General features: G+C 44.2%; 1 protein-coding gene across 2 annotated transcripts in view; it reads right to left on the bottom strand.

Moving 5' to 3' along the window:
- Positions 1–6,735: 6,735 nt before the first annotated feature.
- Ttll4 (tubulin tyrosine ligase like 4) overlaps positions 6,736–24,709 on the bottom strand; it is a 40,837-nt gene continuing 22,863 nt past the window's right edge. For both annotated transcript variants that reach the window (XM_021159530.2, XM_029477176.1), the window contains 15 exons: positions 23,055–23,179; positions 22,528–22,638; positions 22,105–22,181; positions 21,100–21,291; positions 20,935–21,017; positions 20,642–20,770; positions 20,209–20,331; positions 19,820–19,918; positions 19,032–19,166; positions 18,384–18,530; positions 12,762–12,864; positions 11,949–12,159; positions 11,752–11,822; positions 11,298–11,383; positions 6,736–11,112 (listed from right to left, as the gene is read on the bottom strand). In XM_021159530.2, the coding sequence (XP_021015189.1) occupies positions 10,854–11,112; positions 11,298–11,383; positions 11,752–11,822; positions 11,949–12,159; positions 12,762–12,864; positions 18,384–18,530; positions 19,032–19,166; positions 19,820–19,918; positions 20,209–20,331; positions 20,642–20,770; positions 20,935–21,017; positions 21,100–21,291; positions 22,105–22,181; positions 22,528–22,638; positions 23,055–23,179 (1,951 nt within the window). In that variant the 3' untranslated portion in view covers positions 6,736–10,853. The remainder of the gene's footprint in view (positions 11,113–11,297; positions 11,384–11,751; positions 11,823–11,948; positions 12,160–12,761; positions 12,865–18,383; positions 18,531–19,031; positions 19,167–19,819; positions 19,919–20,208; positions 20,332–20,641; positions 20,771–20,934; positions 21,018–21,099; positions 21,292–22,104; positions 22,182–22,527; positions 22,639–23,054; positions 23,180–24,709) is intronic.

Here is a 24,709-nt window from a genome sequence, read left to right as displayed (position 1 = left end):
AGCCATTTTGACTATATTAATCCTGCCAATCTATGAGCATGGGAGAAGTTCATCTTTTAACCCAAGGCAGATGGTTAGTCTCTTAGGAAATGACAAAGCTGTAAGCACAACAAGACAAGGTAAGAGGCTCATTGCTGCAGCAAGTATGGAAAACCCTGGGTATAATCCTCAAGGCAGCGTTCTCTCTCCCCACGGAAGCAAAGGGCTGTTTATTGGCATAAAGGATGGATCTTTATAAAGGAAAGGCTCATTACATGTAGAAGTGGACATACCTGTTCACTTCCCTCACTTTCTCTTACTTTCTCTTTCCTGCCTGTCCCCCTTGTCCCAAACAGTCCCTTCTACTTCTGTGTATTAAAAACACACACACACACACTCTTTGTATGCATATATGCCCACTCATGAATGGATATATAAAGGCAACTGTATTAGTTTCTTTTCTATTGCTGTGATGAGACACCATACCCAAGGCACTTATAAAAGAGTATAATTGGGCTTATAGTTCTTGGGTGTTAGAGTCCATGATGATGAAGACAGGGTGGCAGGCAGCTTGAGCAGCAGCTAAGAGATTGCATCCTGATCCACAAGCAGGAGGCAAACCACACAGCACACTGGGAATTACATGAGTAGATAGTTAGTTAGTTTTAAAAATACATTTCCTGGCCATTTTTAGTCTTGGGAGCTTGTGTATTCTAGCTATCAATTTCCTACCACATGGTAGTTTTCCATCTTGCAGGCTGTGTTTTCATTCTTTTCCCTTTGCTGTTCAAAAGCGTTCGAATTTTGTGACTCTACTTTCCAATCCTTGTTATTATTTCTTGGACTATTGGAGTCCTTTTCAGAAAGTTTTCATCTGGTTGTACCCTGTAGTGATGGTGCATGCCTTTAATCTCAGTACTAGGGAGGCAGAGGCAAGCAGATCTCTGAGCTCCAGGCCAGCCTGGTCTACAAAGCAAGTTCCAGGACAGCCAGGGCTACATAGACAAATCCTGTTGAAAAGAAGGAAGGAAGGAAGGAAGGAAGGAAGGAAGGAAGGAAGGAAGGAAGGAAGGAAGGAAGGAAGGAAGGAAGTCCTTGTCTCTGTCATTTCTTAAGAAAAAATTTAACTTATGTGTATATGTATACCTACTAGTATGTATGTGCACATACCTACAATGTGTAGTACATCTGTACAGTTCTGAGGCCAGAAGAGGGTATTGAATCCCCTGGAATTAGGGTTTACAGACTGTAGTAAGCTATGTGAATACTGGGAACCGCCCCTAGGTCCTCTGCAAGACCAGCCAGCTGTCTACACTGCTGGGCCTTCTCTCCAGCCCTGTGTCCATTTCTGTATAGCAGGCAACAGAGATCTTGCTCTGTTCCTTTACTTACAGTTGTCTAGTTATCTAGACTACTTGGTAAAGAGACATACCTTTTCCCCGAAACATATCTTTAATATCTTTCTTGAACTTGTGTGTGTAGTCACATGATTTTACTTCTGGGTTCTCTAATCTATTATGTTAATTTACACGTTTTTGGGGCGTTTTCATTGGAATTTGTAGAACACTTTAGGTAATAGTCATCTTTATGATGTTAATCCTACCAGCTTTTGAGAATGGGAGGTCTTTCCATCTTCTAGTATTTTCCAATTCTTTTGCGTTTTAAAGTTTTCATTGTAGGGGTTCTTCCTTTAAAGAGACAATTCTCTAATCGGTGCATGGGTTGTGTCTGGGTCTTCAATTCTATTGATCCCATGTTTATCTTTGTGCCCATTATCAGGCTATTTTTGTTAGTTTACTCAAGCTGGACACAAGACACAGAGCTTCTGTGACTATGAGTCCTTTTCTTTCTGACCTCAGCTCTACAACCCGAATGATTCTTCTACTCTTTAGAGCAGTGGCTCTCAATCTTCTAATGCTGTGACCCTTTAATACAGTTCCTCGAGTTGTGGTGACCTCTAACCATAAAATTATTTTTGCTGCTGCTTCATAATTGTAATTTTGCTACTGTTATGTACCCTAATATAAAAATATAAATATCTGATATGCAGGAGAGTTGATTTGTGACCCACAAAGGGATCACAACCCACAGGTTGACAACCACTGCTTTAGAGGAAGGGAAACAGGCTGTCAATAACGCAATGGTTTATGGGGCTTATAGAAAGAATCTGCATGAGCCCAGGACTCCACAGACCAAGTTCTTAGCACAAAGGAGATTTGCTTCAGAGGGACAGAGGGCAGGGGATGAGAGACAATGGCAGGAGATAGAGAACAAGGGAGAAGGGGAAGGGTGCCGAGGGACAGGAGAGGAATATGTGTTCTGGAGAGGAACAAAGGAGTGTCTCTGGATAGAGAGGAAACAGTCATGGGCCATAGGAAAATCATGATTTATAGAGGTGTAAAGGGAGCCTCTGTGTTAGGATGAGGTGTTTAATTTTGATTTCGTATGATGACTAGCTAAGCCAAAGGGGGTTTTTGATTGTTGGACTTCAATACTTTGACAGTTGGACCTTGGTAGCCAACATCAGGAGTGGAAGTGACCAAATAACTTTGGTATCTAGTTTTAGGAATGTAATCTAACAGGCTTTTAGCAAAGCAGAGGTAATGGGGGGAGAAGGACAAGGCCTGCCAGAGCTGTTTGCCATGTTCAAGCTGGCCAGAGTCCCTTCATTTATCCCACTCTCTAAACATCTCACGGTTTAAATGCAACATAACTCAAATACCAGGTCAATGCAGATGACAAACCTTTACTTGTAATCAAGTCGCTATGATCTCTTGGGGCCTCAGAGCAGACTTGGGAGCTGGTTAACAGCAACAGGCCAGAAGATCACAGAACATTTAAGCTGGCAAATCATAAACATTTGTACCAAGTTATTGTTACATTTCTTCACCAATCAGGATAGGAGTTGGCTGCTGGGCCTGGGAACATGAACTTAGTTTAACTCTGCCAGCGAGATGGAATTGTGTTTGAGATAGCTGGACTCAAGACAACTGACTCCTAAAAACAGAAGCTTTTCAGCTATTGTGAAGTCCCCAGGTCCCCTAGGATCTGGGACCTTAAACTTTGTTCCCCTAATGTTTAGAGCACGTTTCTCCTGCATGTTCCCTACAGTTAGTTCTATGTCTGGTCCTCAGTTTTTACAAAGCAAGTAACTATGTCTGCTCTCTGCTGTGGCACATTTCTAAAGAGAACGCCGTGAGATGCTCCAGCTGCTGCATCCTCCGTGGCTGGGCCTGCAAGTGCGGACTGGGAGGGGGATAACGAACAACTGGACTGTAAAAAACAGATTAAAGATAATTTAGAGAGAGAGAATATCGATTAAACTTGAGAAGATTGTAGAACAATGACATAAATGTCTTAAATGTGCGGGACAAGGTTGAATAACAGGTATGAATCTGGAGTGATGGCACCCAAGCTTTGAAGTGGCTTTTTGTCAATGACTTCTATCAGATTTTATGGGGCTATCCTTTTAAGAGACTTGTATAACAGAGTCTGGAGTCATGACTGGTAAAACAGGAAATCTCCTATGGCTGAGAACTGCATAGGTCATAAGTCTTTCATAACAAACTTTAGATCAGATAAACAATGTTTTGTTTATGTAGAAATTGACTTGCTAAAAGTACCTTTTTGTGTAACAATAAAAAAAACTGTCAATATTCAAAAAAGAAAGTAAGAAAGGAAAGGAGGGAAAAGGAGAGGGAGAGGGAAGAGGGAGGACAGGGGAGGGGAGAAGAGGAGAGGGGAGGGGAGGGTGAGAGACAGACACTAGGAATATGTTCTAAGCACTTAAAGATAAGGCTTCCTATCTTCTGGCTTAGAGTATTTTGTTTGTTTTTGAGGCAGGGTTCCACTGAATAACCCTAGTTGACCTAAAACTCTCTTTGTAGACCAGGTTGGCCTTTAACTTGCTGTGATCTTCCTGGCTCTACCTCTGCTGGGATAATAGGCATATGCCACAATGCCCAGCTAGGCTACCTATCTTGAAATAGAAGAACTTATTAGAACAAGAGACACTGAATGGGAAGCTGAGGAAGCTCTGAATGTGTGTACTGTTAACAGCCGTGCCAAGGATCCAGTGCCCCAGACTCTCCAGAACAACAAAGCCTTCTTCTAGTCTAGTGTGAATGTTGGCAGTGTGTGCAAGTACAAATGTTTAGGGATGATTGACCAGTGTGTGCAAAACCCATCTACAGGTTCCTCCTCCCCAGTGTTTGTAGCCTAAGACTATTCTCCGGCTGTTCTTCCACCTTGTGCTGTATGTCCATAATCAACAAGCTAAGTTTCGCCATTATGGTGTAGGTTGTGCGCTTCATCAGAGCCAGCACAGCCCATTATGAACCCAGTTTTTCTGTATCACTGCGTGTCTGTTCTTCACTCACTCACTTGTCAGAGTCAGGTCGAAGTGCCAAGCCCTGATGGATGCAGAGGCATTGGCAAAAAGCATGAGTTTCACTAAAATGCGACAACATTTCATTAAGATACAAAAATAGGTCAGCAACTCTCTCACACGACTGGAAGGATACATACAAAGTTGGTAATGGTGATAAATCCGACATCTTTTTATGCTTCCTGGTATGTTTAAAGAAATTATTTTAGAATGAGAAAAAAATTTCTAACATCAAAGTAACATGGAGCATGGAGTCTCTGCCAGCTTCACTTGTGATGAGATTGTTTGGAATACATAAAGAACTAAGATTTTGTTTTTTAATCAAACACCAACATCCCCAAATGAGCTAACTAATAAATGGGCAATAAGACTGAACAGATAGTCCCCCACCCTAATTACAAACAGTTGCATTACTTAATTAAAAAATATTGATGGCAATAAATACATCTTTAAAACTGTCCAGTATCCTCAACCATCAGAGAAATACAACCAAAACTATGTTAAGACTGCATTTCTCCCAGTCAGACTGGTTATCAGTAACAAAACAAACAAATGCTATTGAAAATGTCAGGGAAAAGAACACTCACACACTGATGGTGGGATGTAGCCACTGTGGAAAAGAAGGATGGAGTTTCCTCAGATATTGAAAACTAGAACTACCATACAGCCCCAGTCAGCTCCTGGAGACTCTAAACACACAGCAGAGACCCTTCCATTTCTGTGAATGACTGCACAGACAGGCACCACAGCCAAACACTGCTCCATTGGCTGACAGATAACTCAGCACACGTACACAATGATAGTTATTCATCTATAAAGAACGCAACTGTGTCTGTCATCTGCAGGAAAATGGATGAATGGGGAGCCATGATGTGAAGCAAAATAAGGCAAGCCCAGAAAGATAAACACCAAAGCTGGGTGTGGTAGCACACACCTGTCATTCCAGTACTCAGAAGGCTTAAGTAGAGGACTGTTGGAAGTTCAAGGCCAGCCTGGGCTATAAAACCAAACCAAACCAAAAGTTTCAAGGGTTGGAGAGATGGCCCAGTGGTTAAGGCAATGGATGCGGCTGCAGAGGACATGGTTCCCAGCGCCTGTAGCGGGGGCTCAGGCCTGCCTGTGACTCTAGCTCCAAACGGATCTGACCTCTCTGGCCTCCGAGGACAGCTGCACACACAAATTAAAAATGAATGTATTCTTAAAAAGCTTTCCCTCACACACTAATGTAGCCTTTATTCAAAGCACACACACACATGTAGTGACTTGTTGGTGAAGAGGGAAGGAAATGGGAGATAAATATGTATGATGAAAATGTCATGGCAAAGTCAATCCTTTTCTACCATTAACATGTACTGGTAGTAAAAAGAAGTGAAGTGTGGACTTGTTTTACAAAGTAAACATTGAAATCATGCTAAGTCAGATAAGCCAGACACAAAAGATCACAATCCTGTTTGTGTCTAACATCTAGAATGGGTGAACCTACAGAAACTGAAAGATCCAGTGATTACAGAGAGCAGGGAAATGGGGGCGGGGGCTTCTGCTTAGTGAGCAGTTTGCTTTCAAGTTTAGAAAAATACTCTAGAACCAGGGGGAAGTGAAAGTTATACAATATAAATATACTGAGTACTATTCAAATGTTCACCTAAAATGCTAATTTAACACGTCAATTTCACTTTGATTATAAAACAGTCTATAAATACACAGGTCTTACATGCACAGTTTTGTTTTTTTTTTCCGAGACAGGGTTTCTCTGTGCAGCCCTGGCTGTCCTGGCACTCACTTTGTAGACCAGGCTGGCCTCGAACTCAGAAATCCGCCTGCCTCTGCCTCTCGAGTGCTGGGATTAAAGGCGTGCGCCATCACGCCCGGCTACATGCACAGTTTTAACAATCATGTTAACCACAACACCAACAGCCAAGGTTGCTTTCACCCCATAAGGTTCCTCCTTGCCAACCACTGCTGACTTCAGCAGCTATAGCCGAGCTCCCCTCCAAATGACAGCTAGCCAGACAATATGCCCTCCTCTCTCCGGTTTCTCTCAATGTTTTGTGTCATGGGTACATGTGCTCTTTATAAATAACTGCAAGGCTTCAATTGTGACCAACATCTTGTGCTCACACAAGTTACTGCAATGGTTTTGTCCATTCCAATTGGTCACAGCTGCCTTTCAATCTTAAGTGTACTCCATTACCTCATTGTGACCATGACTTTAATTTCTACATCTCAACAATGTGGATGTGGTAATGGCTCTGTGTGTGTGTGTGTGTGTTATTCCTTAATCAGATTTGGGCCAGGGAGTATGGCTCAGCAGTACAAACTTGCCTGGTGCTGTTTGAGACCCTGGGTTAGATCCCAACACTGAAAAAAAATTAAAGAAAATCAACTTTATTTATAAAATTTATGGATAATACTCATTTCAACAGGACAATTTTGAGGTCGGCCAACTATATACAGTTGTTACCACAACCACAATTAAGACAAAGAATATTCCCATGTGCCTCTTTACAGTCAATCCCATGTCCCCTCCAGCTATAGTACCCAAGGAATCCCTGCATTTTGTAAGCTTTGTTTCATTTTCTAGACTGGAATCTGCATATAGGCTTGCTTCTGGCTTCTTTCACTCAGCACAACACTATAGAGATCATCCCAGATGTGGCACTGGTTTTTCCTTTCAGATGTTTAGACAGTATCTACTAAATAATTTGTTCTTTCACTGACTGCTGTCCACATGGGCTGTTCTACTTTTAAAGAAACTACCAAACGATCAGTGGACATGTGCACCCTTGCCAGCAATACATGCATTCCTACCAATGGCTCTGCATTTCCAGACACTGGCATTCCAGTTGGACCACTTAGTTTAAGTTTTACTTGTGCCTCTCTGGAAGCAGATAGGGTTCTAAACTCTTAAGGTAATTATCTTGATCAAATCTTCAGCTCTAATAATCTCCCACAGACAGAATCACAGCACAGTTCTCCAGCCTCTGTGGGGACTGCTTCTACGACTTCTCAGATACCAAAGCACACAGGTTTTTCAATCCCTTAGGTAAAATGGAGTCGCATTTGCTGCTGAAGTTTAACCTGCACACATCCTCCTGTGGACTTCTAGATTAACTCTATACCCAACACATCGGAAATGTTATGCAAATAGTTGCACAGTTTAGGAAGACTAACAAAACAAGCCTGGTCCTATCAAACGGCGACCACAGGCCTGAGCGCATTAGCTGAGCTGTGACAGCTCTGCCACAGAACTGCTAAGCTAAGAGCACTGCAATTCCTGGCGCCGCTCCTGTTGCTCTGAGGAAATGGTTTGGGGGGAATCATTTGATATTTTAGGAACTATCTGAGTTATGAGGCACTTTTTAAACACAATTTAATCCCTGTTACTACAGCTAAGAAACTGATATCCCTGGTTACTAAACTGAAATTTGTTGACTTCTGTGGTAATCCCTGATGTACCAAATCTTTGTCCATTCTAATGGCAAAAGCAGAAACAGGTCTGAGAATGTCACATGGCTGCTGATGCTGCTGTGATCATTCACTCACATAGGAAATTCTACTGACTGCTTGCTGCTCCCACTGACCTGAAGCTGATGAATATTCGCTGGTCCCCAGGGACTACAGATTAATGTTCAAGGCTAAGCACTACTGGAGAGGCTTGAACCAAAATTCCAAACGATAAGATGCAGCTCTCTAGAAACCATAGTTTCCAGGCCCAGAGCAAACTAGACATTTGTTGGTGCAGTAATCGGAGGGGTTCTTCAGAGCTAACAAGAAGCCAACAGGGGAAGTTCCCTAGCAGCCTTAACCATTATCTTATCCCAGTAGAAGTGGAAATCACTGTGTGGATTAGCCCAAGAATGTTCTTTGGCTATGGTCACTTTCAGCAAAAGAGCTGCCACCCTGACGATGGGCCAGAAGTGACACAATCCCCTGGTAGTTACTAGGTCCACACAGCAGTCCTCACTGTCTGTATTCTGTGAGTTTTTGTTTTAGACACTCTTGTTATTCTTTGCCAACCAAGGCTCTTGGGAGAACCAAACTATCACTTCACACACATTTACGTTTCATGTTCCCTTGCCTGGGATGCTATAAAGATGAAGCAGACAAGAGACTCCCGCTGGAACGTTAAAGATTAGAGGGAATTATGAAAACTGCTTCGGCAAGCTCTAAGTGAAGGGTGATAGGTACAGACACTGCTCTGGCCTCTTCTGAGACTTCTGTAGCTGTTCCCATCTTTAAAGGAGAGGTTTTATCAACCCACTCCTGCCTTCCCAGAGGGCTAGGATTAAGGGCATGAGCTACCATACTCAGTTTCAAGGACAGATTTTTTTTTTTTTACATTTCTTTCACAGAATAATGTTTGGACAATAAACCAACCAACTGGAAACTCCAATCCCCAATACTTTGGCTTAGCTTACTAAAGAACCCTGCAGGGTAGGTCTCCTGTTCTATTGTAAAGGAAAAGACTACTTTATCCCTTGTCTCAGGAGCCTCCTCCAGAGGCTGGGTAACTTACCAACTTGGAAAACAACGGATACACTGATAAATTGTATTCAAGTACACTTACAAATTTAAAACTTGCAAAAGCTATTACTTTAAAAATCCTCAGTCACCCGAATGCTATCTATTGTTGACTAGCCAGTGCTAAAACATGCATATGAAATAACTTAAGATTACACTCTTGAAAATGAAATGTGATATACAAGCCCTATCTTTTTCTCCAACTAGCAAAACAGATTCACCAGCCTTCAAATGTAACGAAGACTGAATACTGTGTATTTAGCTGGGCGCAACACACCCAGACAATCTGGCATTTTTGAGGCAAAGATTATAAGTCCCAGGCAAGGCTGGGTCACCCCAGAACACAAAACAGAACTGCCAGTATACTGCTGTGTCTCATCAAGGGGTCCCCAAATCTGGTGGACTTCAGGCAACTAGTGGGCTGGTCAGTGTTGGCCTGTTTCTGCAGCTACAGTGTTGGAAACCGACTATGGTGGGAGACTCTCAGGGGCAGGCTGTGTTTTAGCTGAGTGAATCAGCTAAAACAGGCCTCTTTGTCACATGTGCACTAGGATACTGTAACCAGGACAAGAGGGTGTTGGCTGTTGATATCAGAACACATTTTCCAGTACGGCTTGGACTCTCCCACTGTGGTCTGACTTTGAAGCCTTTATCATTGAGCAGGAAGCACGACTTAGGACTTTGCTATCAAGCTTTCTTCACAACTGTCAACACAGCATTAGGACTGACTGTCATGTTCACCCACTCTGTGGCCTTGAACCCAGTTAGGTCATCTTTCCAGGGCTACATGCCAACTGGTCAAGGGCTGCAGGAGCCATGTGGAAAGAAAGAAGTCTCCCTCTTTACAAAACTCACAAGAATGAGGAAAATGCTAGCAGAGACGGTCACAAAGGACAAATCTTGCTTATCAGATACAAGGCCCCTCTGCTGTGAAAATTAGAGACCACAGGTCCCAGGAGGTGAGTGCTGGGGAACACTAGGCTAAGGAGGACCATGGTTCTAGTGAAACCTCTTCCAATCCAAACTGTCTCATCTTGGCCTCCTTCCTTGGCTCTACTTCCTCACACTGGGGAGAACAGTAGTGCTTCAGGAGCCAGTGTCCTTGGAGATCTGAATGCACAGTTCACTCAGTCAGTGTTTACTCAGTGCTCAGTGTGGACTGAGTCCTGGGGGAGGTAGATGCCGCTGAGTATTAGCTGTCAGAGATGAGAAGCCTATTCTATAAGAGTGACCCACCAAGGCACAAACCCTGCTAAAAGCAAAAGAGACTACAAGATTTGCCCACACTGAGGAAAGCACAGCGCATTCCACCCTCCTCTACACAGCAGCAACTAAAATGATCAGGATCCTTCACTGGAGCCCTAGAGACTCCCAGACGATGGAGAGCTCCTGATGGGGTGGAGCCTAAATGGATATGGTATGGAGGTCAGCCAAGGCCAGGAGGCCAGGAAATGGGTGTAGCCTGTCATGGTTTCTTCTTGCTTGTCTTTGAAGAAGTCTGAAGGTTTCTAAAAATGTCTCTTCAAGACAAGGATAAGTAGAGGACAGAGGTCCTAAGGAAATCAGGACCTTCAAGGAATTCCTCTCATTTACAGAACAAGAGACTTCTATGTTTAGCATGTTTTTTCCTCTTAAACTACAACTCAAGCCCTGTACTAGGGCCTCAAATAAATCACACATGGCTCTCAGTGTAGAAACCAAACCCTGCTTTATAAAGCTGCTTGACTGTCACTGTCTTCTCTACTGAGAAATGAGGTGCTAGCCAGGCAGTAAGGTGACAGAGGGTGAACCTTCCTCACCTTCTCCCCATCACCATCGCCCTTCCAGCCCTCCAGATGCCCATATCTACAATAGAACCACTTCAAAAATACTCTGATGAGGGGCAAAGTGGAGGCGGGGGTAGAGGTTCAGGCTGGTCAGCAGGCTGGTTCCCTTGAGGTAGCTGAGTGCTCCTGTGCAGGACCAGTCACGAGCTCACAGCAGTCAGGCGGGAGTCAGCGACTGACTGGGAAGCAGAAGAAGCAGAGAGTCTGGAACTCTGCCCAGAGTACTTGAGGACAGGTAACCCCGGGGTAGAGCGCTTGGACTGTTTGCTGGTGTTCTCATTGCTCCTTGAGGACAAAGTCTTCCTGGAGATGGGGGACAGGCCAGCTTGACTCTTCTTAGACTTGGGTGTTGACCTGTCTTCAGAGGACAGTGTGGTTCCCTCAGAGGCACTCTTCTTTCTGAAGGGGAAAATAGAGCTGAGGCTAAGACTAGCACAGCACGGGAGTATACTGTGGCTGTTGCTGCAGATTCTGAAACTCCTACCAACCTCCAGGTGGAGAGTTCCTCTTACTGTCATGATCTGGGGAAAAAGGAAAGAGACTCCCCAACTCCATAAGCCTTCTCTTGCTGAACTAGTACTCACCGTGACTTGCTGTGCTCTGATCTGCTGGCAGAATTTGGTGTCCCATCACCCTTTGAGGTAGTCATGAGCGATGATGGCAGAGACCACTATAACAAAGGAAGCAGTAAGTTTAAGGGAGCAGGCTGAGTTCAGGAAGGAACACTCAGGGTCTTGGGACTCGTGCTCAGCTCTGCCGCTCTCACCTTTACACACAGGGTTCTCACCTGCCCTACACCACATCATGGAGTCATGTGAGCAACTCTTGGTTCACTCCCAAAGAACCAGAAAGTTAAGGCTACTCATCACTTTTTGATCCTTCAAAGATAGGCACCTAGGACATTCTGTGAGTAACTATATCCTTGAAAGCAAGACAAAGAGGTGGGACTGGGAGAGAGGAAAGGAGGGTAACCCATAGGCCAACCATAACACACTCAGGAGCTTAGAAAAAGCTGTGTTCCTGCGTGGCATAACTTACCAGTGGGGCTGAGTCGGAGACGATCCCCGTGTGGAAGCCTTTGTAGCACCAATTCCGAAGCAGATCAACTCCTGGACGAGATGAGCAGAGGCCGGGACTTAATGGAGAACAATCAATTCCCTACCTCCTGTCCAGAGAAACCTATTGGGATTTAATCTACTAACTATGGCCTCCTGTGGGCAAGACAGGCATATCACCTTTGAGCTTGTTTCCATGGTACTTCTGTTCCCACTGGGTGGTGAGAATGTTGAAATATCGTGGCTGCTCAAAAAACCGAAGATATCGAGAAGAGATTCGGGAAGGAAAAATTCTTTCAAATTGACCACGACGAGAAAACTCATCTTCCATCTCCACCAAAACCCGAACATCATCTGGTGTCAAGACATCCAGCACAGACGCATAGAACTCCTGTGCCCCAAGGAATAGGGAGAAGGGCAATGTGACGGACAATGAGAGACACTGGAACTGAAGCAAGCAGCTGGGGCAGGGAAGGAAGCTCTGGCGCTCTACGTCTCCAGGATTGCCGTGGGACTACAAACGACACCTGATGATGTATACAGGCTTCTAAATCCAATGAGCTGAGCTCCTGGAGGAAGACACTCTTGAATAGAGCCAAGGAACCACTTAGGCTGAGTGAAAGAGTGTGTTGTTGAGTCAAAGCTAGCACCCAGCAGCTCAGATTTGGCAGCCCATGCCCACCTTTCTCATACCCAGATCCCATACCTCCTTTGAGAAGCTCAAGCTCCTAGCTCTGCAATGGCTCTTGGGAAGAAGTCCGAAGGTTGTTAAAGGTTGATGGTTCTCACAAGAGTGAGCCCGTTAAGCAGCGCACTAAGAGCACGCTGACAACCATCCATTTTGCCATAAAGATACACATGTCAATACATCTGCGTCACATCATCCCACTTCTGGGTAAGACACTCTGATCTGGACAGGAAAGCCCATCTCCTAGGTGTCTATGATGCTTGACCGAGGGCTGCAGGTAACTACAGAGAAGATGAATTTTCTACCTGGTCAGGAATTTTCTGGGTCAAGTAATAGGCTTTCTTCATCTTCTGTGCAGTGAAGTGCTCTGGGGTCATTTGACATTTGTCTCTAGGAGAGCTTGGCAGGCTAAGGCAGACATAGACAAAAAACAGACAGGTCAGCAGCTTCCTGTGCTGTCAAAACTCAGAGGATCCAGTGCAAGACTCCTTCTCAAGCACAGATGAAGACACAAAGAGATACTTGTCCCTTAACTAGATACTCTAAGTGTACTATATTCAAACAGCTGTTACACACAACTAAGTGCCCACAATGACCAAAAGAGGCAAGGCTCACTAATTTGACAGAAGCTAGAGCAAGCCTGCTCATGGGATGCTTCAGTTACCACTCACTATAGACCAAGCTCTATTGTGTGTAGAACTCTATGCAAGAGATTTCCTCTCTGGTACTTCAGTTTCATTATCCACATCACTATGATTGCCATATCACTTTATATGTATATTAATATTTTTTAACTTTTTGAATGAAACATAGTCTAACTCTAGAACTCGGGATGGCTAGGAACTTACTAAGTAGTCCAAAACTAGCCTTGATTTCAGGTCAATCCTCCTGCCTCCTGATTTATGGGATTATAGACATGGGTCACTACTTGGCTACAGTCACTGAGATATGAAAATGGCTAGAAGGGGTACTGGAGAGATGGCTCAGTAGTTAAGAGCACCAACTGCTCTTCCAAAGGTCATGAGTTCAAATCCCAGCAACCACACAGTGGCTCACAACCATCAGTATTGATCTGATGCCCTCTTCTAGTGTGTCTGAAGACAGCTACAGCGTACTTAGATATAATAATAAATCTTTAGGTTGGAGCAAGCAACCTTCATTCCCAGCAACTACATGATGGCTCACAACCATCAGTACAGCTACAGTGTACTCATATACATAAAATAAATAAGTAAATAAATAAATAAATCTTGAAAAAAAATAAGAAAGAAAGAGAGAGAGAGAGAAAGAAACAAAGAAACAAAGAAAGAAATTGGTTAGAAGGCCAGTGAGATGGCCCAGTGGGTAAGGGTTCTCACCACTAAGCTGATGGCCTGAGTTCAACTTGGGGGCATGTGTCTGTCTGGTCCCCGAAGAAATTCTTTTTCTCAAAGTTAGGCATTTAGACAGAAGCCAGCATTCCTTCAGGGTCTTGAAGAAAGTTACTACTTGCTAAAAAAGGAGTCACTCTCCTTATCTCTAAGTTTATTAACATGACATGACTCTGGTGCTTGCTCACTGGTCAGGTCAGTTCTAGCCTCTGGTCTCATTCAGTTGTGCTCACAAGGCCCACCCAGGGTCACAAACTCCGCCCTCTCCACGGGACCACAGAAACTTTTCCCACCACTTTTCCCCTGGGAGACAGCCTTGGCACTTTAGAACAAACTCCCTTTTCACCCACGGAGCAGCTTTTCTTTACTGAGTCCATTTTCATCCATCTGGTGCTGAAACTCCCAAGTGGCCTAAGTGAGATCCCTTCCAAAGACTCGCCCCTCTGAACCAAGCTGCTGATCTTCCTCTCCTAAAGTGCATATATATGGATCATTTGTTTCTGCTGGCTTTGCCACCCACTGTATTTGGCCTCATTCCAAATTCTAGGTCTACCTCTCCTCATCTCTTAGTTTCTCTGTCTGCTAGAGCCTACTACATGGCCATATTAGTCTGCTGGGTTAAGTGTCATCCTGGAGCACACTGCTTTGTTTACTATTACTACAAAAGTCACACCAGTGTACCAGGAAGCACCTCTAACTCCCACTAGGCCCCAGTCACAGGACGAGAAACACCTTTCCTCTGGCTTGCAACATTTCTTCTTTGACAAGGTTTCTATTCTGTTGGGGACACCCCAGATGGAAATTCTCGTCACAACAACACTTTATCCACCTCAGCTCAGCTAGTTTTCTCTTACCTCCCCCTAGGAAATGCAGCTCTTGCTACAGTCCCACCTATGCTATCTCTTGCTGCCTGCTCTGTCTTCCTTGAACCTCCTAGGCCTCTCAGGCAGAGCTCCTCTAAGCCCAAGCCATCTGGGCTACTATATGCTCTCCGTTGGAACTTACAGAAATTCTCTCCTGTGGATTTTGTTTTATGACCCTCTCTCTCCTCAGATTACAACACCTTGGAATCAATACAGGTCAATGGCCAACGACTGTATGCTCCATTTTCAAATTCTCTCATATGGTAACAACTTCTGCTACTGCACAAATGATTAATCCCTAATCTCTTATATCTAAACTTCATCTGTCCTACACTCCCAAGACTCTTATCTCTAAGGTTTTTCTATTTCCCACTCCTAAAAAAAATTGCTGTCTTGAAAAAGAAAAAAGGCTTATAGTCAAAAAATTCTATACATGGGTAATCTTAATTTATAACTTAATATATACGGGATTCAACTCTTGTTTAGAATATATAACTTGTATTCAATTCTTGTTTAAAAGAAAAGATCTGCTTAGGGTCTAGGGGTTAGGGGTGAGGGTGAGGGGTTAGGGTTAGGGAAAATAGAAAAAAAAAATCTACTTTTTTTTTTTTTTTTTTTTTTTTTGGTTTTTCAAGACAGGGTTTCTCTGTATAGCCCTGGCTGTCCTGGAACTCACTTTGTAGACCAGGCTGGNCAGGGTTTCTCTGTATAGCCCTGGCTGTCCTGGAACTCACTTTGTAGACCAGGCTGGCCTCGAACTCAGAAATCCGCCTGCCTCTGCCTCCTGAGTGCTATAAGGCGTGCGCTACCACGCCCGGCCAAAAGATCTACTTTTTAAAAAATAGTATTTTAAATAGTAACCACATGGTTGGCAGTCATCTTTACTAAGGTCAAAGGATACACATGTCATGTGACTTTTTCATCTTAAGATGACTATATGGTATAAACCAACTAAGGCAACACCTGTAGTGAGAATTTTAGTTTCTTTGAAAAAACACAGAATTATTATGGGACTGTTTTTGTTTTAATTCCAGGTGTGGGATATGGGACTGCTTCTAACCATCCACAGCAGCTGACTATGATTTGCCTCACGCTCTAGCAGGAGTGTGATTTTTGCCAGCTGTACACAGTTTTTGCGATTGCGTGTTATTTAGAATTCTGTGAACTTTTCAGAGGGTCTATAAATGCTAGGGCCCTGCGATGCGAGGTGGGGTGGCTTGTTGGTTGTCTGCCGAGACTTGGTTGTGGTTTGTTAAGTAGTCATACGCAAAGAAGAAACAACAGAAGCAATTAGGCTTACCACAACGAACTCAACTCCTCTCATCAGCAGGAAGTCGTCTAATGATAAATCATCTCCTTTCCCCACTATCCTTTTTTCTCTATGTAGCTTTAAGGGGTTAAAGGGTGGCAGAAAAGGGGTAGAGAAGGGCAGAAGAAAGAAGACCCCAGAAACTAGCCAAGTCCAGCTACAAACACCTACAAACTTCTTAGTTCTACTGAGCCCTTGCTTTATTATGATGTCTCCTTTTAGACCAAGGAAACAAAAGCAGCTTTCCAAATGTTCTGGACTAGGATGGAGTTTTGTAGATGGTAAGTTCCTGGGGTTATAAAGGTACACTTAGTTAACTAACAGAACCTAACTTAGACATAAGTCTACCTATTTTATGTCTTTGCTAACTCTGTTTTACATAAGAGAACAACATGGGTGTGTCTGATAAGTAGCTTTCTAAGTTGCTATGGTCTACTCAGGTCACAGTGATACGTCTAGCCTCTTTGTCTCTGCTAACTTTGTTAAGCTTCAGCTACTTTGATAAACTGAGTCATGTAAGAAACTGTGATATTCTATAATGGTATACTCTAAGACTAAGTAAACAGTTTAAGACAGGTATACTTAATAGATTACACTCCTTAAACTTTTCAGGGATCTCCTGAATATGGCGTCTAAAATGTCTAATCAAAGTGTCACATGATAGACAGAAATGTCAGATCCCAGCAGAAACCCTAATGTCTCTGAAGAAGAAGACAGATGGCGCATGACTCCACTTGATCTGCAATAATACTAACCCCTGCTACTAGGGAACTGCCCGAGCTATGGACATTGTTGGGTTGACTGCTCTACTTGTCTCCTCACAGTTAACATTAGTCCCCCAGGCTCCTCCTCTACAGAAAAATCTGAGACCTGGGTCTGGCAGCCAAAGGCTAATACCGCTTTGTGTGGTAGTTCAAGATTTAATGCTGTCCTATATGATAGCTAAAGATGGACCACTGCCCCCAATGAAGCCATGAAGACCACAGGAGCCTAGAGCAGCCAGCTAGGTAGTAGGTAAGTCTTATTTTAACTGGTACAAAGGTCATTTGGAGTCATACTTCCTGCTATTCTTTATCCTTCTCAGATCTGATATTAACTGACTGTAGCATTAAGAGCAACAGACATACCAGCTCCTCTCCCAAGGCCACACACAGCTGCCTTCTCCAGACCTCACTTTCCTAGAGTCACTCGGTCACCAGCAGAAAGACAGTTTACCTTGCTCCTCAACTCTTGAGAGGAGATAAACTCATTTTAATTATTTTAACCCCAAATCATTTTTGGGTCCCCAAGCTTTTACTATGACTCAAAAGGCATAATAAATGTACTGCTTTGTCTACAATGCAGATTCCAATCCAAATTACAAACAGTGGTAGGTAGTGCTAACATATCTAAAACCTATCTCTTTTTGGAAACTTAAAAAAAAATTCTTGTTAAGATTCAGGGAGTCAACTTGGATCCACCTCTCCAGTCATCTGAAGAAAGTTGACTCCCTGTACCAAGTGGTAACTCAGATAACGGAAGGACAGGGCTATATATATATATATATATATATCCGGAAATACACAGTAGGTAAAGTAGACCAGTCACCAAGCAAATCACCGTTTCTGTTAGTTTGTGTTTTGAGGTATCCCGTCTCACTCCGTGTCAGGCGTACACCTCCAAGTGATGGGGTCACAAGTGTAAAACAGCTCATCCTGCTGGGAGCCACAACTTGCATTCTACTCCCTCACTCTCTGGAGCTGAATGGTCTTGAATGATTCTCTGTTATAAGATCTCCAGTGTCCTCATCTGCAAACTACAATACTAATATGAGTCCTACAGAACTGACAGGATACACTGTATTTCCTTAAGTTCCTCGGGTACTTACTAAATATTAGTTCCCTCTCCTCAAGAAGTTTCAAAGCTTTGGAAGTATGAAGGAAAAACTCCACACTGTGATGGCTTCATAAAGATGTTGGCTTGATGGATAGGGAATCTGGGTGAAGGGCATCTTTAGAATGAAGAAACCACAGAAGTAGAGGAAAGAAGGACACTTGCAGGAGAACAGCCAGAAAGGACAGGAAACGGGACTATCTAGTTAAGGATCCACCAGAGAAAGAGAATCAGGCAGAGTAGAGACAAACACCCAGAAAGAGAGGCTGGGGCCTCCAATGTCCATGTAAAGTTAAATTTGATTCTTGGGTCCTGTGGAGATTTCTGAGTAGGAAGTTAAGTGGCCAGACTTACTTTCGGAGGACTGATGTGGCAGTGGTGTATGGCTGGACAGCAGAGGCAGATGGAGCCATTGAGAAGACCAACTGGATAAAGGCTCCGGAACCCCCACCCCCCAATCATACGGGGCTGCTCATGCTACCTTCCCAACCTCAGGGAGGATGAGCAGCAGACCTGGTGCTGGAGCCGCTGGAGCTGCTGGGGCTGCTGGAACTAGAGATGATATCCTCCATGTTGGGCAGAACAAAGCCAGCCAGGTTCAGAAGATCTCGGATCATCTGGCCTTTGATGCTGATGTCCAGAGGAGAGTTGGAATGGAGGCTTCAAGGGAAGAATGTAAAATAGATTCAAAGCAGCACTCCAGAATGATTTGGGGGTCCTACATCCAAATCAGGGCTTCTTTACAACAAATGAAGCTCCCAATATCCACACTTGTGGAGCATCCTCAACAAATACCCTCAGGTGTGTGTGGTGGCACACGCTTTAATCCCAACACTCCAGAGGCAGAGGCACATGAATCTGAGTCTGAGGCCAGCCTAACCCAGAGTTCTAGGACACCAGAACTACACAGAAAAAAATGAATCCCCTCAAAGACAATGAGTACCCTTACTCAGCTTGGTGAACATGCCCGTGCCCTTGGTTTGCTAGAAAATAGGAGGAATCAACAACTTTAATAAGCTTTCTCTAATCTCAGTGAGTCTGTACACATGATCATGAAGGGATGATATACACCCTAATGAAGGAAAGACCTTTGTAAGTCAACAAGACTATAATGGCAAGGACTCTGTGGATGAAAGAGATCTACTGAGAAACACCACCTACCTTGGAGAAATGTTGACTTCTAGGACCCAGGGTTTCAGGTTCTCATCCAGCATGATGTCAAAACCAAAGAGTTCATGACAGCTATAGGGGCGCCGCACATATAACTTCAGTAGGTTAGTCACGTAGGGCTCTGACCTGCCAGTGGGGCGTCTTGAATTAGGAGAGCAGAAGCAACTTTCTCTTGAAAAGTGCCTCCTCAGAACCAATCTGGAGATTCATGCATGCAATCCCAACACGTGAAAGGTAGATGCAGAATGGTCAGGAGTTCAAGGCCAACCATGGCAGTATCAGACCATCTCAACCACAAGCACTACCTTTCCCATCCCAACTGTGGCTCTTAAGGGGTGTGTCTGATCTGAACCATCATCACCTTAATGAAGTTTGGTAAATAAGCAGCATCGTGATTTGAATACGAGATGCTTCTATATATTTGAACATTTGGTCCCCAGTTGGTGGAACTTTTAGGGAAGGACTAGGAGGTGTGGTCTTGTTGGAGGAGGTGTGCCCATTCTAAAGTCTAACCATTCTCTCTCTGCCTTGTGCTAACTCCCTGGAATCCTAAGCCCCAAACTGAATACTTTCTCTTTTCAGTTGCCTTGGTCATGGTATTTTATCACATCAACAGAAAAGTAACTAAGAAAGCCGAACGGAACTCTTCTTCCTACCCCATGCTCAGAACCAAAACGCAAAACGGGCACAGCCCAGAGGCAAGGAGAAAACACGAGGCTCCATGGAGCACCCCACATCTAACATGGAGCACCCCACATCTTAGCAGCACTGCAACTCACGAGATGATGGTTTTGACTACAACATCCTTTATCTTCTCCCAGATGGCATCACTATTAATTCCTTTCTGGCTCAGATAGTTCCACAAAGCTTTCAATGCCCTGAAGATAAAGGATAAGCAATTAATTGGGGTTATGTCCTAGAAATGAGTGACAAGAGAAAAAAGTAAGGAGTATGAGGTGTACAGATACTTCCTTTTTCACCAATGGTATTTTGTAACAGGAAAGAGATGCACAAGGATGCAAACAGATTAATTCTGAAGTGACAAGCACTTTCATAACCTCCAGACTCTGCACTAATACTCAGCGACTGTCCCAAACCTCCCAAAGGCAAACCCCTTCCTTCCCAGGTTCAAGACGGGAGTCTGTTAGGGACACACTGCTCTCAGTACCATTTGTGGCCTTGGCATGCAGTCTCATCAGCATTAGCCTGGTATTCTGTGTTCTTTTTATTGACACTGTAGTTGGTCAGGTGCATGAACTTGTTGCTAAGACTCTTCATGGAAGGGGAATACCTGCGAATGAGAAGAGCGGCAGAACAAGATGGTAAGAACAGAGAAACGTCAGGCCGAGCGTTTCCCCAGGAAGGCGATAAAGGACTCGTGCACAGACCTGTTCAGTTCCTGAAAGGCCAAAGTTATAGAAAAACAACAACTAATCTCCATGGCAACCGCAGACCTGCAGGAAAACTCTCCTCATTTCCCAGCCTCCCTCCCCCTTACTGACGAAAGCAACCATGACCTCTTGTTAGTTTTCTGCTCAGTGTCCTCCCAAGGACAGAAAATCCCCCCTGTGTCAGGGGAATGCCTCATCACCAGCACATACTTGCAACTGGCAAAACGGACGAGTCCATCCGAAAAGAGGTAAATCCGTAGAGGATCATAAGAAGTCACGTAAACATAGATCCGAAGATCAAATTTGCTGCCACTAATGAGGTAGGGCTTGTGTAGATACCTATAAAAGGAAAGGCTAACCTTATTGCCAGCCAGATGACCCTAAACAGATAACAAAGGAAGGCCTTTGGCTGGGAGAACACGAGGTACAACACTCTAAGAAGGTAACTCAGAGACCTTAACAAGACAGGAAGATGGAGAGAGGGCTATGAGCTAGGGGCTCACCTCTGTACCAGGAGGGGCCTGCGCTTGGGGAGCTGACTCCATTTGTGAATGACCTGAATGCCAATGCCTCGAGCAGATGCTGGCTACAAGTCAAAGGGCAAGAGATGAAATTTGCTGTCTCTCCACCCTCATCCCACCATCTACTTCTCCCTCTGCCTCACTTACTGGCTTCACAATCCACTTCTGGCGGCTGCTGCTCTCCCAGGCTTTGCGCAAGAGTTTGGAATCCTGGGGCAGGATAAAGGACTGAGGAAAGAAACTGAACTCCTTCTTGCCAAAACGGCTTTGCATGCGAGACAGGTTCCGCCACAGCCGGTCCTTCCTCCCAATCTGGAAGGAGCCTGGGAAGTGGTTTAGCTGCAGAAGGGACAAGAGGCAAATAGAGAGAAAGAGCAGAGGTGAGACCAAGTGGAACAAAATAAGTCCCACCTCATCATTTCAACATCCCCAGCAAAGTTCATGTTCCCTTTTGTCTTTCTAGCACCATCGACACAAACTCACCTGGAAAGAGTGAGCTAATTAAGGAATTGCTTCAACCAGGCTAACCTATGGCTATGTCTGTTGGGGCATTTTCTTGATTAACTACTAATGTGAGAGGGCCAGGCCCACATTGGGTGGAAACATCCCTTGGTAGGCAATTCTGGGTTATATGAGAAACCAAGGTGAGAAAAGCATTGAGAATGAGCCTGTAAGCAGTGTTTCTTTCTTCACAGTCTCTATTCCGCTCCTGCTTTGGCTTCACTCAGTGATGGACTGTAAGCTGTAAGCCAAAGTAATCCTTTCCTCCCCAAACTGCTTTTGGGCAGTGCTTTATCACAGCACCAGAAAAGTAAACTAGGACATACGCTGATAGTCACCTTGAGTTCAAAGGATAAAGCTGTTAAATATGCTTCCATGATTGGAAAGCACCAGGCTTTTAGGGAATCTAGGGGCAGGAAGCCATACTGTTTGGGGAGTAGAAGCAGTTAGCCATGGTAATGAGAAACACTCAACTAAAAACAGACAATGCCTCTCAAGAAATGGCACAGGACCCACTTTGGCCTCTCCAGAACACTGTTCTGTAATTGTCCTCACTTAAATGTTCCTCCCTCACTGACCCTCACTGCCCCAACAACACCACCCTCATCGTGGGCCTAGCCCATGGGACAGGCTCCTTGGAAAAACCCCCACCTTCTGATGCTCTCTAATGGATCGAAAACCAGGAGACTTCATGTGGTGACCCCAGCAGCCCAGCCAGTCATCATTTCCTGCAGAAGGCAATTAAGGAAGTCAGTCTCACAGAACAGCTCAGACTCTGGGGCAGAACAAGATCTCATCACTGTACTCACCAAGCTGATTTAAGGGATTTAAGAGTCACCATGGAGCTGCCCTACATGAGGCCTTAGGATCAAGACCAGAACAATGTGCTCCTCTGGCTCTCAATTCTGGGCAGCTGGATGAGCTCAGAGGACTTTCAGAGCTACACCCTTCCATAAAGTTAAAAGCTTCAAGACAGAGTCCCCACATACAACAGGATCTCTAAGGATCTCTTCCCATCCGAAATCCATTTGGCAGGGCAAGGAGGCCAGGCTCACGGTGGGGTGAGTAACTCACTCTTGCTGATTTTGAAGTGTGACCGTCCGATGGTCTGCTTGACAATGTTGGGGGTCACTGTGCTCATCTTCCACCGAAGCAGCCTCCTCTGTTCCCAAGGAAGTTTCTCCACTGGGGACAGGCAAGGCAGGGTTGAGGGTGAAGAGCAAGAGGGTCACAGTGAGGAGATAAAAACGATGGCACTGGTGCCCACCCTTTCCTGGGCAGATAGGTCACTACAAACTGTTCCAGATCAGGTTTTAGAGGAGTACATTTTATGGAGAGGCTGTGCAGGAGTGAGAAGCAAAAGAAAGGCTGGAAGGGTAAAGAAACTGGTTAGAGGCCATGTGCTAAGCTAGAGATTAGAGACTGAGAAAGGCCAAAAGAACAGATGAGCAAAGTCCTCTATTGAGCCTACATCCCCATGTGAACTGAGCACAAGGTAGTAACTACCTTAACAGCCATTCTGGAAGGCTCTCCCTCCCACCTTGTTCCCTTCACCCAAGTTAGTTGGGATCCTCTGGATTTTGTCACATGGTTATACTTACCTCTTTCATCCCGAGTCCCAAAATAGATGGTAGGGGTTACATTGGGGAAGAGACTGTAAATGAGGGCTGGCCGTACAACTTTCTCATGATTGGGAAGGGATTTGGACATCAAATCCACACAGTTCCTGTGATAAAAAAATAAACATGACAGGGAACAGAAAAGCAACACCTTTGGGGTGTTACCAGGACTGCATGGAACTCTGAAAACACAGTGTTTGATAATCATTCTGCAAATATGAGCTCATACAGTGCTAGAGCTAACCTACCTATAGTTATGTATACTATTAGTTTTCACATTATTTAAAAAAAACAAACAATAACAAAAACAACTTGATCACAAGAACCATGACAAGTTTCAGTACAGCACAAATAGGCTCTATATGTAAAATAATTCAGTATTCCATAACTTAAATTTTTTAAATTTGTTTTTAAGACAGGAGGTTCCTACATAAAGGCAAGGCTGGTCTCAAACTTGCAATCTTCCCACCTCAGCCTCACCTACTGACATTAGACATGTACCACCTAGCCTGGCAAAGCAAAGCAAACTAAAGAGAATGAGCTATAAAACAAAGACAAGACAGGAAGATAAGATGTCACCAAAAACATCTACCCTACACCAGCAAACACATTTCTGGGCCTGTGTCTCAGAGAAATAAAGACTCATGTTCAAATAAAATATGTACATGATTCCTTATGCCAGCTTTACTCACAGTAGTTCAAAGCTGGAAACAACCTATATATAGCCTCCCACAGGTGAATGGTGACGCTAACAGCAGCATATTGGCAGGATGTGGCTGGCACTCTGCAGTGTGCCACACAAGCTGAGGTCATTCTATCTCATTTACTGTCACAAGTTCTGGGCCAACCAGGGCTGTTCGGTGAGACCCTTCTTAAAAAGTAAAACTAGGGGCTGGAGGAATTGCTCAGTGGCTATGAGTACTTTTCTTGAAGAAGACCTGGGTTCAATTCCCAGCATCTATATTTCGGCTCACAACCATCCCTAACTCTAGTTCCAAGGGATTTCCCCACCCACCCAGAGATAAGAAACCCATAAACAATAACAATAAAAGGGTACTTGATTTATCCTTAGGTAAAGCTATATCTAACCCTGGAACATTTAATCTCCTCAGCATTTTCATGGTCTTGAATGACGTCCATCCCTAATATCACATGATTCTGTACAGCAGCAGAAAACTCAATACAACTGTTGAGCAGGAAGGCTACCATGGGTTGCATGGCCTAAACAGCAAATTCCAGGTCATCTTCTGGCAATCTCAAAGTATCTGATTTTAGTCAGCTTTAAAATGTAAAATGTGGCTGGACAGATAGATGACTCAGAGGTTAAGAGCACTGACTGCTCTTACAGAGGACCTGAGTTCAATTCCCAGCAACCACATGGTGGCTCACAACCATCTGTAATGGGATCCAATGCCTTCTTCTGGTGTGACTGAAGACAGCTACAGTGTACTCATATAAATAACATAAATAAGTCTAAAAGAAATAAAAGTGTATTCACATACATAAAATAAAATGTAAAATATGGCCGGGCATGGTGGCACACGCCTTTAATCCCAGCACTCAGGAGGCAGAGGCAGGCGGATTTCTGAGTTCAAGGCCAGCTTGGTCTACAAAGTGAGTTCCAGGACAACCAGGGC

This window comes from Mus caroli, chromosome 1, assembly GCF_900094665.2.
Source record: "Mus caroli chromosome 1, CAROLI_EIJ_v1.1, whole genome shotgun sequence".
In the NCBI taxonomy this organism is placed as follows: domain Eukaryota; kingdom Metazoa; phylum Chordata; class Mammalia; order Rodentia; family Muridae; genus Mus; species Mus caroli.
This window is presented reverse-complemented; position numbering and strand designations above follow the sequence as displayed.